We start from the raw sequence: 15990 nt of genomic DNA on the forward strand, positions 1-15990 counted from the left end.
GAAACGTGGAGTCGAGATTCTCATCTCTTCCCTCATCCTGGGACCCCTATGAACACCACCACATTTGGTGAGCCCCGAGTGAGGAACCTTGCCACAGAAGATCCCTTCCATGTGGTCCAGGCAAGAGAAGTCAGTGAATTCAAAGCCAGTGCTCAGCACATGCAGATCTCTTCACTGACTGGAAGCTGACTGCCAGGCACCCTGCGGGGAGTGGTGGGGGTGTCCCACTCTCTGCTTGATTTCCCTTGTTTTAAAGCAGAGAAAAAATGACCCAACCACTGGTAGTCACATTTTTCTTACGTCCCAGTGATGGGCCAAGAGCAGAGAAGACTGCAGGGCAGCATTTGAAGAAGCATCTTCATGGTGGCATTTCCGTACAGCTTTAGCAATATTGAAATCTGTGTCACTTTGTTTTGGCCGATCCTCCCAAGCTGCAGGTTCGATTTTCAGACTGGGAGCTCAGCGAGCGAGTCCGAACGCTTTGTAAGCGCTCCCTCGTGTGGAGCGGGGCGATGGGACACGGCGAGGAGGAGAGGAGGAGGCTGCCTGGAGCCCAGAGGCAGCTGCAAGCCTCACTCCTTCCCCTCATTGCCACAGACCCCTGCGGGGGCGCGTCTGCTGTGGATGCAGAATTCAAGAATCCTGCGGGGTTTGCGTTTCATGACTCTCGTCTTGCATCCCCAACAGGCACTTGATACAATGAGAAGTCTCTGGCAGAGGGCACAGGCGCTGATCAGAGCCTCTGACTTTCTCCAGACAGGCCAACCCTGTCCTGGGGTGCATCAGGCACAGCATCGCCTGCTGCATGAGGAAGGGGATTGTTCCTCCCTGCTCTGCACTGGGGCGGCCTCACCGCGAGTTCTGGGGGCAGTTTTGGGCACTGCCATGTAAAACAGACATTAAAATTATTAGAGATCTTCCAAAGGAGGGTTAAGAAGATGGTGAAGGGTCCGGAGGGGAAGCCGTGTGAGGAACAGCTGAGGTCACTTGGTCTGTTCAGCCTGGAGGAGACTGAGGAGAGAGATCCCATGGCAGTCTGCACGATTAAAGAAGTGGGACAGACGCTCATCTTTTGTCTCTGGTGACCAGTGACAGGACGAGACAGAATGGTTCTAAAGCTGTATCAGGGGAGGTTTAAGTTGGATATTAGGAAAAGTTTCTTCACCCAGAGGGTGGTTGGGCACTGGAACAGGCTCCCCAGGGAAGCGGTTACAGCACCAAGCCCGATAGAGTTCATTGGGTGTATGGACAATACTCTCGGGCATTCTCTGTCATTACTGGGGTTGTCCTGTGCAGGGACAGAAGTTGGGCTTTGATGATTCTATCTGTCCTTCAGAAGTTGGGCTTTGATGATTCTATGTGTCCCGACTCAGGCTATTCTATGATTTCCTAGGTTAATTCAACACTAACACCAATACAAGTCCATTCTTTTAAACCAGGTGCACCTGTCCAGCCCGCAAAATCTCCTCAGGCTGCCACAGGCGAGGGCACCGAGTGCTCTTTCCCTCGATCCCACGCTGCGCGGCCGTGAGGCTCGCGGGGGGCGCGGAACAGCAAAATCCCCGCCCGCTTCTTTGGCCACCTTCCCCCTCTGTCCCACCTTCCGCAGGCTGCAGACTGCCGGAGCCGCGGAGAACGGGCCCGCCGTCACCGGGTGTCGCTGCCGCCCGCACGGCTCGGAACGAGCGCCGGAGCGCACCGCCCCAGCACGGTCCGGGGCCGCCCCGCGCCGCCGCTCTGCGGCCTCGGCGGGGCGGGGCGGGCACCGCGCTCCGCCCCGGCCCGCCCCCGCTGCCTGTGCCGCCGGCGCGATGGCGGTGGCCGTGCTGCGCCCGCTGGACGCGCCGCCGGCCGAGCTGTCTCCGGCCACGGCGCTGCTGCTGGCGCCGGCGGGGCTGTGCGCGGCGCTGCGCGGGCGGGGCGGCGCGCTGGTGCTGGCGGTGCGGCCGGCGGGGCGCGGCGGGGCGCAGCCGGTGCTGCTGAGCGCCGTGGCGCTGGAGGCGGGCGGGCGGCGCGGCGCGGAGCTCTGGCTGCGCGGGGCGCTGCTGCGGCGGCTGGGGCTGGCGGCCGGCCGCAGGGTGGCCGTGTGGCCCGTGCGGAGCCCGCCGGCGCTCGCCTGGGTGCTGCTGGGGGCGGCGGGGCGGGCGGGGAGGCTGGCGGGCGGCGCGGTGCTGGCGCGGCGGGGCGAGGCGCTGCCGGGGCCGGGCCCCGGGCCGGGCCCGCTGGTGCTGGAGGCGCGCCCGGCTCTCCAGGGGTTGCTGGGCAGCGGGACGCGCACCGCTCTCGCCCCCCCGCCGCCCGCCCCGCCGGGCACCGCCCGCGGCCGCCCCCCCTCCGCCGCCGCCGCGCCGCCCCTCGTCTCCCGCTTCGCCGCCGCCGCCGCCGGCCCGCGGCTGCGGGCGGTGCCCGGCGGGGCGGGCGGCGGCGGGGCGGAGGTGTGGGTGAGCCGGCGCGGGCTCCTGGCGCTGGGGCTGTTCCAGGGCGAGTGGGTGCGGGTGGGCGCCGAGGGGGCGGCCCGAGAGCACCTGGCGGCGCTGCTGGCGCGGCCGCCGCCCTGGGAGTACCCGCGGGCCGCCCGCCGCGGCCCCGCCGACGGCACCGCGCTGCTGGCCCCGGCCCTGGCCTTCAACCTGGGCTGCGACCCCGCCGCCCCCGCACAGCTCCGGCTGCAGGTGAGCCGAGGCCGGGCAGCCCGGGGAGCGGGCCGGCGGCAGCCGCGGCTCACGGTGCGCCCCCTTGCCCTCCGCAGAGGTACGAAAGGACGGGCTCCGCGGATGGGAAGGGCAGCCGGTCTGTGCTCTCTGTGCCGCCGTTCGCCAAGGAGCTGCACCTGGAAATCGTCTGCTCGCCGGCCTACAGCACTCGGGGAAGCTACGACTGCGTGCTCTACAGGCACTTCGAAACGCCGCGGTGAGCTGTGCGGGGTGGGCACTCGGGGCAGACTGGTGAGATGCACTGTCTGTTTGTGCCGCACGCTGGGGACGTGCACATCGACACCTCCAGGGCCGGTGCTGTGAAGTTTTAGAATATCCCCTTGCATTGTCCTATCAGGAGTATGCTCGGCTTGGACACAACACTTCTTGTCCTGTCCTTCAGAAGTCATCTTCAAGTCTCTGTGTTTTCTGTAAAACCACAAGTGGTGCAGAGCAGGGAGACCACACAGCCAGAAGGATTTACTGTCTTTCACTCGTGAAACTCTTCTGGGTTTTTTGTAGGCTGGTCCAGGAGGGAGACATCCTGTGTGTTCCAACATTTGGAAATGCTGAGTTTATAGAACTAAATGCAGACAAGTTCCTAAGGTAGGTCAACACACTGTGGCTCTATTACTTGGTACCAGAAGAGCAAAGATGCTTTTTCACTATAGACTCTCTTGAAATCAGACAGTTTATTCCATTCTGATCTGTCCCTGGATTCTAGTGTTTTAGCTGTCTGTTAATATACTGGGAAGAGGAAAATGTTTTTGCTGTATTATGGAGGGCTGAAGCTAAGAGGGAGGCCTCCGTTAGCTCATTCGAATAGGAAGGGAAGAAAGGAAAAAAAGAGGTAGAGCAACTGATGGGGATAAAGAGTAAAGAGGAAAGGGTGGCTTGAGGGCAGTCAGAGCCACATAAACAAAGCAGAGTGGGAGCTGGGCTTCTCAACTTGTGACAAAAAACAAATTGTGCATATAAGCCCTAGGAGTTCATGTTAGATTAACTTTCTGCTTGGCCACCAGTTCTGCCTTTCTTGGTTTTGCTCATGTGGCTTTGCAACAGTTGTGCTAAATGGGAGAACGTCCCCTCTGTATCAGGATAAGGGTGCTCCCAGTGGCATTCCCAACTTTCACATTGGCTGATCCTTGTGCATACTGCAAGAGGACAAGAGTTTCTCTGCTTACCTGTGCTTATGACCTGTCTTCTTGTTGACATTTGCATTGTTCCTTCCCTCAAGATCTTGGCTAAGCACTTAAGAGTGCTTGTTTTTTTTCCCTTAGGTGGCCAGAGCTTTATTTCAAGGTGAAGAAGATTGTAGGCATGGTGGAAGGCGAGCAGTCTGAGGGTTACCTGGTGGACACCCAGAACACGTCTCTCTATCTGGTGAGATGTTGGTAGAGAGCAGAGAGGGGAGATCTGAGGCTGAGCTTGCACTGTGGATGACAAATGTACCTGTGGAGGCTTGTGCCTCCTGCCTGTTGGAAAATGACATTTCAGGACAGATTCTGTCACTTGGCAGCGGTCTTTACTTGGGTGGTGCTTTTGCTTTCTCACAGGTGGGTTCAACAAACAGCACTGTGCCATCTGCCCCAGCCTATAACAGCAATGAGTTCTGGAGCAGTTTGTCTCCTGCGGGACTTTGTGACGTGGTGAAACAGCTCTGCGATGCTCTTCGGCCCCACCTGCACCGCCGGTGAGTGAGAATTCCTTGGGGAGAGCCCTGGAAGAGGTGGGGCCACAGGAAGAACTCCCCTCCCTGTCTGTTGCAGGGCCAGTGCGCTGAGCGGCGTGGGCAGCGTTCTCCTCTCGGGGCCGAGCGGCAGTGGGAAGCTGATGGCTGTCAGAGCTGTGTGCAGCTGCCTCAACCTCCACCTCTTCAAGGTAATTCCTCCTGGGGCCAAGTGGATTGGTGGATTTACAACAGACTGAGGATTATGGAAATGTTTTTTAAGCCCTGCTGCAGCTATGGCATGAGCCTATCCAGGAGCTGCTTCCATGTGCAGATGCAGACAAGTGAGGCACAAATGATGCTGAGATCTTCTTGAGCTGAGAGGGAAAAGAAAAGCAGCCCTTGGTTTTCATGCTAGCACGTGTCCCAGACCTGGCTCAAAATCTCTTGGCAAGGAAAACAGCTGCCCTGTAACTGTGTTCACATTCACCACCACCCCCTGCCAAGAGCAGTGAAGTGGCAGGTGAAATTCACTGGAGTTGGTTTAATGTGGAATATGATACAGTTCCAGCTGACTGTCAGTATTAATTAAGAATTTGGTTTTATGTCTATGGCCCCATGAAAACTTGTGCTCTGCTCTCTGTATGTGTAAAAAATCAGATCACATTTTATGAAACAAACTTGAGAGTGGGTGCTGTTGCTATGCAAATCCATGTCTTGACACAGATTGAATATCATGGACAGTTCTGGTCTCCCCATTACAAAAGCATAAAACTGAACTGGAAAAATTCGGAGAAGGACACTGGGTAAGATCAGGGGTCTAGAGCAGTTTCTGTGTGGGGAAAAGCTGAATAAATTCTTCAGATTGAAAAATAAAGAATTAAGGGAGAGTCTGATGCAAGTTTTTACAAGATCTTTTTGAAAGAGATTTTTCACAAGAGCTTGAGAGGTCAGCAGAGCATGGAAGGTGTTTACTTTTCTCTGTGCCAGCATGAGGCCTGACTGTCAGATGAAGCTAGTGGGAGCAGGCAAGCTAAAGGAGATGTTTCTCTGTGTAGGTGAAAGTATTTGGATGAGAAATCTACTGTTACAAAACCACATCTGACTGGGAAAAGCCCTTTTGATGGGAATGTTATGTGCCTGGATGGCCAAAATGAGGTCTAGCATCTGTCTCTGTCCAACACAAAAGGCTCTGGGAACCAACAGAGTCTTCACTGACTTAGTAAAATTGCTGTTTTCCTCCAGCATACCTCTTTTGTTCACTCTGACAGTGTGGGATTATCCCACAAATGCTTTCATTTCCTTGTGTAGAGATACTTTTGCAAAAGTGAGAGGAAATCACATGGTGACTTTTCTAGGAAACTTTCTGAAATTCTGAAAGGATGTGGAAGAAGAAGAAAAATGGAAAGAATAGGGCTGGAAGATTCCTCTTTTTGTGGAAGGAAATCATGGGCTTGCTCCTTTTCTTGGTGGATATTTTGAGAGTAAACTCTTTTCCTGTTCTTATCTCTCCAAGTAAAGCTGTAACACTGGGTCAGTGGAGCAGGTAGATAGTGCCTTGGCCCGCTGCTGTGCAGCTCATCTGGACGTGATCCTTTGTGATGCTGAGCTCTGACTTTTCTGAAGATGTGCCACAGCTCTTGGGATCCAATGCAAGATTGCAGGGATTTCACAGGACCCTCAGATCCATGTTTAGGATGTCCTTGGAAGCACTCTGTCACTGCCATGTCCTGTCAGGTGGCCTCAGGTTCTAGTGTGGTGTGTGTGCAAGGCTACAGCTCTGGTTTCAGGGTTGTGTTTTGCTTTTAAGTATTAACACACTAAACTGCTGAAGACAGAGATACTGTCTGTCTGTCTTATGCTCCTACCCCAGCTTTTACACTCTCCCCTCCTTTTCTCACTGACTGCAGTGCTTACAGTGCCATTCCACCTGCTCTTCCCTTCCTCTGGCTCATGTGTCTGCCATCCCACCAGGACACAGGAATTCTTTCCTGCTCTAATGTCCACCACTTGATGATAAACAATTTTTTGTCCTTTCTCTCTGCCTTTCAGTACTTGCATACAGATACTGCTGCCATTAGGTCTGCCACAACCCTAACTCCTTTTTTTTCCCTGTAGTACGTGGAGCCCAGGAGTTCCTCTGCACTCTGTCCCTGTCCTTAGCCTTTAGGGAGCTGCTCTCCCTGCTTCAGGCTGCCTTTTCTGAGGATGAAACTCGGGGATTCCCAGAAATGGTTTGAGTCTCCATGGAGAACCTCACAGCACCAGGAGGCAGCACTGCCTGTTCCCAGGCTGCTGTTCAAGGCTCACCAGTCACCTCTTCCCTTGGATGGCTTCAGCAAGTGTTTGCTTTGTAAACAGTGTCTGGGCCTCTTGCCATCTCTGACTTGCCCCCAAACATCCATCCCCTTTACCTTCCTCCTGCACTTTGAGCCTGTCTGGCACTGGTTGAGCAGTTTCCTGGGCCTCCTCCTCTACTTAGTGCACTGTTCTGCAAGATACTTTGTTCTCCCTGTCTTCCACAGCTCTCTCCTTCCTTCCAGCTTAGGCTGCTGAGCTGTGATATCCACTGTCTTGATTTCTCTGGTCCCTTTTTCAGATAAGACCCTCCTGCCTACCTCACCTCTTGCAGAGAAGCTAGAGACAGCCATTTATCCATGCTAAGGCATCCACAATGTGCCTCTTTTGAATATGACCTGAAAGTCATATTCAGGAAGTATTGGGAAACACCAAGTTTGATCTCCTCTGAGCCGTGACTTGCCCGTGGAAAGCTCTGTGGAATGTTGTCCTATGTCCCCCAGCCGTGCATGTTGCAACTGCCTTGTGTGTGTGTCTGGCAGGTCGATTGTGTCAGTTTGTGCAGTGACACCAGTGCAGCCACCGAGGAGAAAGTGCAGGTGGCCTTCAGCCAGGCCCAGCAGTACCAGCCCTGTGTGCTCCTGCTGAAAGACATCGAGGTGCTTGGCAGGGAGCGAGACGGGCTCGGGGAGGATGCCAGGGTCATTGCTGCCCTGAGGCAGCTGCTCCTGGACACAGACCCAGCACTGAGGTATGGACCCTGCATGTTGTTTGCTTCTCCAAGGGAAGTGAGTTGGGATATGTGATGGCAGTGTAAGAGGGTGCTTCCACAGAGCTGAGACCATGCACTGTCGCCTTTCTCCCCACAGCCACCCTGTCCTGGTGATTGGCACAACCAGCAAGCCCCAGAATGTTCCCACAGATGTGCAGACTGCTTTCCTTCATGAGGTGAAGATTGAAGCCCCTTCAGAGGAGCAGAGGAGGTTGATGCTGAGCATGCTGACTGCCAGCCTGCCTCTGGGCAAAGAAGTGAGCCTGTCCAAGCTGGCCCGCAGGACTGCAGTGAGTAAAACCACAGTAGCATGTGGGGATGGCCAGGCTGGGAGTGCTGGGCCAATCTCCCCCCTTGGAGAAAGGGGGTAATTCCCACACAGCCCAGACAACTTCTTCAGTGGTTATCCTGGTGCTCAGACATCAGCTTTTAAATGCAGATTTCTAGTCCACACCTTTCGCAGAGGTGTTGGCTGATGTTCAGCTCTGCTAATGAAAAAAAAAAAATTAGGCTAGAGCCTCTAAGCAGAAGCAGCTTTCTCAAGGAACAGCTCTGCAAGGAATTTTTCCCTATACTTTTTATGGCCTAGGTGTAGCTCTGGGGAGGGACTGAACTGATGCTGTTTGTTTCCACATTCACAGGGATTTGTGCTGGGAGATTTCTGTGCCTTGTTGTCCCACAGCAGCCGGGCTGCTTGCACCCGCATCCAGGCCTTGAGGTAGCACAGGCAGCAGCATGGGGAGGGCAGGGGCTGCAGCCAGTGGTGGGGCAGAGTCTGACTCCTTTTCCTTTCTTTCCTCACCAGTTTTCCAGATGGGCTGAGTGAAGAAGTGGAGAGGGATTTTTGCACTGCAGGGTTCCCCGTGCTCGAGGAGGATTTTAGTGCTGCACTGGAGCAGCTGCACGATGCCCACTCGCAGGCAGTGGGAGCCCCAAAGGTGAGATGTTGGGGCACAAGGAGGGGGTGGGTTCTGCAGAGCTCTTGGCTCAAGATGCCCATCACAGATCTTGCAGGGCTGTGTTCTGACATGTTGCTTCCTGCTCTGTCCTTCCCTGTATTCCCTCAGCTTTCAGTGAGAAACAGTCCTCTGGACTTCCCCCACCAATTTTCACCCTCTTCGCTTGGAATTTGTCAGGGAAGCTCATGCAGTGCTAAATGCTGACCAGTGGTGCTGGAGGGGTGCCAGCTGTGCAGCTCAGCCTCTTGGGGGCCAGAGGCTGCCTCCCTGAGATCTCCCCTGGCCTGAGGGAACAGAGGGGCTGTGGCACAGGCTGGTGAGGGAGTTTCTCCACAGGTGTGATAAGCCTTAGACTTGATCTCTGGCCTTGGATGCTGCTTGAGCCAGGATGGACTTTTCTGACAGACAGGCAGTTTGAAGAACTTGGGGTTTCTTCAGGGAGAGTGACATGGAGAGTCTGAGAAAACCAGCAGTCAGCTCCTCAGAAGGGCAGTGATCTGCCTCTGGCAGCTTGGCACCCAGGAAGCAGCATTTGGGGTGACTGGTTTGGCTGGGTAATGTGGTGTTGAGACCAAGCAAAGTGATCAGAACCTCTTTTCCATGCCCCTGAGTGCCAACAACTGAGTTCAGCACAGTACAGGAAGCCTTGGCCTTGGAGCAGTTCCTCTGGCACCTTCCCCAGCTGCCCACTTAATTCATGCAGTGAGCTCTGTTTGCTGGTGTTCACCAAGTTTGCTGTAAGACAAATAACCACAGAGCATGCTCAGCACTGAGCTGTGTGAATGGGAGTTAATTGTGTTTGTATTTTACGTTCCTTCATTGATTTTTTAGTAATTGGTTGTGGTCAGGAAGCCCATTAGCAGACCTGGATACTCTCAACATTGCTTTCAGTTCCCTGCTTGCACTTTCTGGTTAGTCACACATTGGTCTGCACTTACAGCCTGAGCCTTTTGGAGAGAATTGATTCCAAACCTCCTTTTGTTAACAGTGTCTGCACCATGTCTTAGACTTACTGTGTGCTCCCCTGAAAACAACCTTGCAGTTTCCCAGCTCCTGTGCTCGTGTCTGTAGAGCTCTCTCTAGCAAGGCAGGATGAGCAGAAGTACAGAGGAGAGGGCAACTCTTCCATTCCTTGTCACTGCAAAAGAAGGGCCTGTGACCTTTTGCTTTAAAAGTTGGGTTTTTTTCTGAAAATCCTTGTTTTGTTTGACCAATTTTTCCTGGTGGACAGCTAAAGAAATAACATCATTTTCAGTAGTGAAGGAAGGAGATGCAAATTGGCTGAGGGGGGAAGAATTTTGCCCTAAGCTATTTTTAAACTCCCCACTTCTGCTGGCACCAACAGCCATCAGGTTGGGGGGAAGTGTGGGGCTTTCCCAGAAGACCTGCTCTGACTCTCAGGAGGATGTCATGCATGCTGTGGCATTCCAGCTATTCCTAAAGTGGTGAGCAGAGCAGCAGCATGCTCTGGGATAGTTTTGCTCAGCACAAAATAACCCAAGAGGCCTTGGCTCACCCATCTCAGGTTTGATGTCTTCTCTCTGTTCTCCGTGACCCCTCACATGTCTGCAGCTGACCCCCTCCCTATCTATTTCTCGTGAGCATACATGGACTTTGTTCTTGCGTCCCCCCTTTCAAGAGCAGTGAGTGCTCCAGACACTGTCCTGGAGGATGTCTCTCCCTCACATCCTCCTTGCCATCACAGAGCTCCTGGCAGCCCAGGTTCTGTCCCTCTGCAAGGTGTGAAGCCCCTGCACAGTCTCACCCCTGTGGGGGACAAGGTGTCCTGAATACAAGTCACTCATAGTTGCAAGATGTAGATTTCTTTTTTTTTTTTTTAATTTTTTATTCTTATTTTTACCTTCCCTCATGCATCCCAAAGGCTGCCTGCAGCAAGACTCTCTCCCCTCCAAGCTGCAGGCAACCCTGCCAGATACTTTCCCTGGGGCATTTTTGCTGACAGATGGTCCAAGGGGCACTGGAGGATTGGAGATGAAGTGCACTCTGTGAGTGCAGTGTGCCTGGGACCTGTTTGTACAATTTGGTTTCTCCCTTGCAAAGCTCAGAAGAGGGGAAATGTGGATACTGGGTACTGGAGCTGCCCAGGCACGCTCAGGGCTCAGGAGTAAGTGCTGACAAGGATTCTCCCTCTCTTGGCAGATCCCCTCGGTGTCCTGGCAGGATGTTGGTGGGCTGCAGGAGGTGAAGAAGGAGATCCTGGACACTATCCAGTTGCCCTTGGAGCACCCAGAGCTGCTGTCACTGGGGCTGTGCCGCTCCGGGCTGCTGCTGTACGGGCCTCCAGGGACAGGGAAGACCTTGCTGGCAAAAGCTGTGGCAACAACATGCACCATGACATTCCTTAGGTGAGGAGAAATGTGAGGGGGGGTTCACACAATCGGACTGACTTCCTGCTGGCTGGGGATGGGTGTCCTCTAACTGGCTTCCTCTTCTCCCTGCCCCACAGCGTGAAGGGGCCGGAGCTCATCAACATGTACGTTGGGCAAAGCGAGGAGAACGTGCGCAATGGTGAGGACGTGCATCCTGCTCCTGCACGTGGGGCTTTTCTGTAGTGCTGCAGGGTGCTTAAACCCCCCCTTGCCAACTGCCCAGAGGCAGTGCTTAAACCCCCCTTCTCAACTCCCACCCACAGCTCTCAGCAAGGGCTTGGACCCAGCTGTCTCCTACAGTCTGTTCCCTGCTCCCTGCAGCTTCCCCTCCTGCTCTCTCTGCTCCTGTTCCTGGTGTTCCTGATGGGACGGCAGCTCCTCAGAGACACAGCTGAGCTTCAGGGCCCATCCTGCTCGGTGCTGTCTGTCCCCATTCTGTTGAGACACTCAGGCAGGAGCAGTTGATGGTGATGATACAGTGGGCATCTGGTTTCCATCCACACCTCTTCCCTGCTGGGAATGTAGCAGGTCCTGTTGCTGTTGACTGCTCTTCCATGTCTTTTTCACCTTTTGTGCTGTCTCCTCACAGTGTTTGCAAGAGCCAGGGCAGCTGCTCCCTGCATTATCTTCTTTGATGAACTGGATTCCCTGGCCCCCAGTCGTGGGCGAAGTGGAGATTCAGGGGGTGTCATGGACAGGTGAGTGAGCATCAGGTTTCCTTGGGAGAGCAGGATTCCTGCCTCAGCTGCAGGCAGTGCTGGAGATTGCCCTGAAAGGCATAGTCCATTCCACCTCTCTTTCTCTGTTTTTTCCCCTCTCTGCTCTCTTCAGCTCTCAGCATGGCCTATCTCTTCTCTCTGAGCATTAGTACTGCTGTTTGCATTGCCTCAGGTTCCCGATTGCCCAAGCTAGTTGTGCAAACATTTGGTTAAGACAGTCTCCTCCATCTGCTTCTGTGGCTGCCAAGTGCTCCCTTTGGCCTCTCCAAGGTCATCCTTCACACCCCCGCTGTTCTGTCCTCCTATTAGCTTCTCTTTCCCTGTGGTGGGAAACCTTTCAGGTGCTTTTGGTAGAAGCAAAGTGTGTACAGCTTAGAGGTACCCAGAAACAGGGTTATTTTCCCTAGGCCTCCTCTGCTCTTTTGCTAAGCTGGCAGTCCCCATCCAGTCTTCCTGTTCTGAAGGACTGTCTGGGATTTGGACTACTTTGCAGTGAGCCTATGTGCTTGCTGGCTGTGCTGATGGAGAAGTATGGATGGCTGTGTAAGGGCTCTTCAGGGAAGAGAAATAGGAGAAATAGGAGCTGAAGTTCGAGAAATGGACGTGCCCCTGGCCTCACTTCTTCCTTTTTCATTGATGGCTGAGGGAGGGACTGGGTGACTTGTCAAGACCTAGTTTTAAGTATCCTGTCTTGCCCCCTGCAGAGTTGTCTCACAGCTCCTTGCAGAGCTTGATGGCCTTCATTCCACCAGAGAAGTGTTTGTCATTGGAGCCACCAACAGGCCTGACCTCCTGGACCCAGCTCTGCTACGGCCGGGCAGGTATGTCACATCCTACCCTGCCTCACTCCAGGGGAGTTCCCCAGAGCTCCTCAGGCTGTGGTGAGCAGGACTGTGTCCCCACCATGTTCCCTCTACAGAGGTTGTTTGTGAAGGCCTCTGGCTCACAGGAAGCCAGGAGGGGGGTGGTGCCTGTGGCTGTAGCAGCAGTGTAAGATACCATGGCTTGTTGCCCCCACCACTCTGATTACTGCCCCAGCAGCACAGCAGGGCAATGAGGGACCTGCTGTTGCACCAAACAATGGCAGGAATTGGTGCCCCAGGGGCCTTTCTACACAGCTGCCCTCCAGCCACTCCTCAAGCCTGTGACTTGCTTGTCCTGGGCCAGCACTTTGTATCTGCTGTTGTTGGACCCTGGGTGGTTCCTGTCAGTCCATTTCCCCAGCCTGCTGCTGTCCCTCCGAGCAGCCCTGCTCTCCAGCACGTGGGCTGCTTCAGGCTCTGTATCATCCACAAACTGGACAGTGAAAGGAGCTGTCCTGCAGCTCCTGGTGCACAGGGCTGAGCACTTGTGGTGGGTTTGCTTTGGCCTGTTCCCAGCTGCCTTCTCTCTGCTGACAGGTTTGACAAGCTGGTCTACGTGGGCATCAGCGAGGACCGGGAGTCGCAGCTGCAGGTGCTGAGCGCCGTCACCAGGAGGTGAGTGACCCTGTGCTCCTGCAGCCTCCTCCCACCGCCTTCCAGGGGGTCACAGCCCTCCTGGGGATGATGCATAGCATGCTCTATCTTGGATTCATGTCTGAGCCCTGGGGAGCTCCTGAGGTCACTGAGCCACAGCCAGTGGGTAGGGCAGGAGGGCAGAGCAATTTCCAGAAGCTGAGCTGGGACTGGTTTTTCTACAGGATGGGTGCCCATCCAAGTGTGAAGGCAGCTCCATTCAGCTCATTGCCTCTCCTCCTGTGGTGCTCAGAGGTGTTCATACTGTGGACTGTGTGTCTTCCCAATCACTGGTTGTGTGGGATTGCTGAGCAGCAGGGTTTGGCTGCTTTTCCAGCTGCTCTGAGCTCCTGAGAGCATCTCTGGAGGGAGAAAAGCAAGCCCTGTAATTGGGGTGCAGAGGTACAACCCACCACAGCTGGGTGAGTGCTGTGACTGCCTCTGCAGGGACTCCGTCCTGGATAGCTGTGATCACCTCTGCCTGTCACCGTAAGTTAGTAGGAGAGGTGAGAGTGTGGGCTGGCTGCAAGCAGCTTGTCACACCCTGTGTCTTGGCCAGCACGGCCTCCAGCAGCTGCTGGTCATGCTGAAGGAGGCTCACTGTCTGCGGCGTGGCTCTGATGGGGCGGTTTGGTGTTACAGTGGTTTGCACTCTGTCATTAAACATGTTCTCATCCAGCCCTGACTGTAGGTTGTTCCCAGGCATGTGGAGCACCTAATTTATCTAGGTGAGAAGTCAAACACCAGTGGCATAAACAGATGGTGTTCTAGAGAGTTCATCCTGCACCATGGCTCCAAGACTACTCCCTGCATCCTTTATGCTTCCTAGCCTGGAACCAGAGAGGCCCAGAGCAGCTGTGGATGCCCCATTCCTGGATGTGTTCAAGCCCAGGCTGGATGGGGCTTGGAGCATCCTTATCTTCTGGAAGGTGTCCCTGCCTGTGGCAGGGGAGTTGGAATGGGATGATCTTTAAGATCCTTCCAACTCAGGCCATGCTGTGCTGTGGTGCTGTGATTCAAAGTTTCCTTTGATCCTGCGTAGCAGGAGAGAGGACCTTGCTGCAGGGATGTTTCAAAGAAACGTGACTGTTGAAAAAAACAGTACAGCAAACTTTTTTTTTTTTTTTTTTTTTGTTGAGCATGCAGAGCTGGAAGCAGCTAAACATGGGTGCTCTGCTTGTTCCTGCCCAGTCACACTAGTCTGTTTTTTCTTGGCCTTTACACCTCTGTTTTTCTCTCTTGGCAGGTTTAAACTGGATCCTTCTGTGAATCTCACCACCATTCTAGAAAAATGCCCAGCTCAGCTGACAGGAGCAGACATCTACGCCCTGTGTTCAGATGCCATGATGTGTGCTGTCAAACGCAAGGTGGAGTGGATTGAGGAAGGTAGGTGCCCTGCCCTTACCTGTCCCAGTTGTTGGAGCAGCCCAACACAGGGCCAGAGAGGAGAGTTAGCACTGCTGGTAGCTGGGCTGTGTGAGAAGATCCTCAGCAGCTTTGGGACCACAGTGGTGGGCTCTGGGTTATTGCCAGGCAGGCAGTTTCTGCAGATGTGGTCATCTCCACCTCCAGTGCTGGGCCCCAGGGGGAAGGAGACAGACACAGCTTTTCCTTTGATGGCTGGAGAGCGGGCTTTTGGATCTTACCAGCTGCCCCTGTTCTCAGCCCTTCCATGTTGTTTCTCTCATGCAGGACTGGATACTGAGAAGTCTGCTCTGATCCTGACCATGGAAGACTTTCTGCAGGCTGCTGCCAGGTTGCAGCCATCAGTCTCTGAGCAGGAGCTGCTCAGGTACAGACTCATCCAGCAGAAGTTTGCGGCCTCCTAATGCTCAGCAGAGCTGGGACTGCAGAACAGGCACAAACAGGCACTGCCTGCTCTTCTCTGATGCCTCCCGGGCCCCCTTCTTTTGAGCTTGGGTGAAAACGGTGTCTGTGCAGTTTCCCAAGCCAAGGCCTGCTGGAAGTGCTGCTCTGCTCATCCAGGAGGGTGGTGGCTTCTGCGAGGGTCCCTCACGTGTCAGCGATGCATTGTGGCTGCTGGGCACGTAGCAGGGTGATTTCCTTGCAGGGACAAAGCTGTGGGCAGTGTAGTGGTGTCTCCATGGCTGACAGGCCACTCATTGGTGGGGTAGCAAGGCTCAAACTGCACCTGGTTTGGCAGCAAGTGCAGGGCTGGAGGCAGCTGCTGTTGGGCTGTCAGCCCCCAGTGAGAGGTGCTGGCCAGAGGGGCAGCAGGATACAGGGCACTGCTGCTCCAGCTGGCCAGACTCCATAGTCTCTGAATAAATACAGTTTTTTAGCACTAGGTGCTCACTGCCTGACCTCAAGTTATTGCTTCTGATGGTGTCTGTAGGATCAGGAGGGTCCCTGCAAATTTTTGGGTGGGCTGGGTGGTACAGAGAAATCATTGTCCTGCAGGTAGAGAGGGGAGCATAACTGTGAACTAGATTGGGGCCACTCATCCTGCCAGAATGGCTGGACCCTGTGGTGGATGAGGAAGGCCTGAGGGAGCAGCACTTGCTTGGCTGTGAGCTGAGGTCCCTTTGCAGAAGAGCCCAGTTCTTGCTGGAGACACTGGGTGACAGGACATGAGGCAATGGGAGCAAGTGGCAGCAAAATTCCCATTGGATGAGAGGAAAAACTGGTCACAGGGAGAGGGGGACCTTCAGCCTTGGAAATGCTCAAACCTTGTCTGGAACAGCCTGGAGCTCCCCAGTGTGCCCTAATTTGTGCTGAGCACCACTTGGCCCAGACCCCCTGAGGTCCTGTCTCACCTCCCTCTGCAGCGTCACAGCAGCTGCTGGTGGCATTGCACAGCCCCTGCTTCCCAGTCTTTTCCAAGGGTGCCCAACAAATGGCACTGGAGCTGTGTTTGGCAGCTGCTGTGGCCAGGTGCCTGCAGCTGCCCTCAGCTTTGTGCAGCCTAAGGGGTTGCTGGTGCCAGGTTTTGCCCCACCTGCTGTAGGCACTGAGCCTGCTGACAGCTGGATC

General features: G+C 54.7%; 1 protein-coding gene across 1 annotated transcript; it reads left to right on the plus strand.

Annotated features, from left to right (window-relative positions):
- Positions 1 to 1794: 1794 nt before the first annotated feature.
- On the plus strand, positions 1795 to 15304 carry PEX6 (peroxisomal biogenesis factor 6). Its single transcript, XM_059840773.1, has 17 exons — positions 1795 to 2672; positions 2750 to 2910; positions 3216 to 3299; positions 3974 to 4076; positions 4250 to 4386; positions 4463 to 4574; positions 7203 to 7411; positions 7530 to 7722; positions 8074 to 8150; positions 8238 to 8370; positions 10552 to 10757; positions 10859 to 10920; positions 11371 to 11479; positions 12205 to 12321; positions 12901 to 12978; positions 14243 to 14382; positions 14689 to 15304. Exons 1-17 carry the CDS (start codon positions 1812 to 1814, stop codon positions 14823 to 14825), a joined length of 2919 nt encoding a protein of 972 aa, XP_059696756.1. The 5' UTR covers positions 1795 to 1811; the 3' UTR covers positions 14826 to 15304.
- Positions 15305 to 15990: the final 686 nt, after the last annotated feature.

This window comes from Haemorhous mexicanus, chromosome 3 (genome assembly GCF_027477595.1).
Source record: "Haemorhous mexicanus isolate bHaeMex1 chromosome 3, bHaeMex1.pri, whole genome shotgun sequence".
Lineage (NCBI taxonomy): Eukaryota > Metazoa > Chordata > Aves > Passeriformes > Fringillidae > Haemorhous > Haemorhous mexicanus.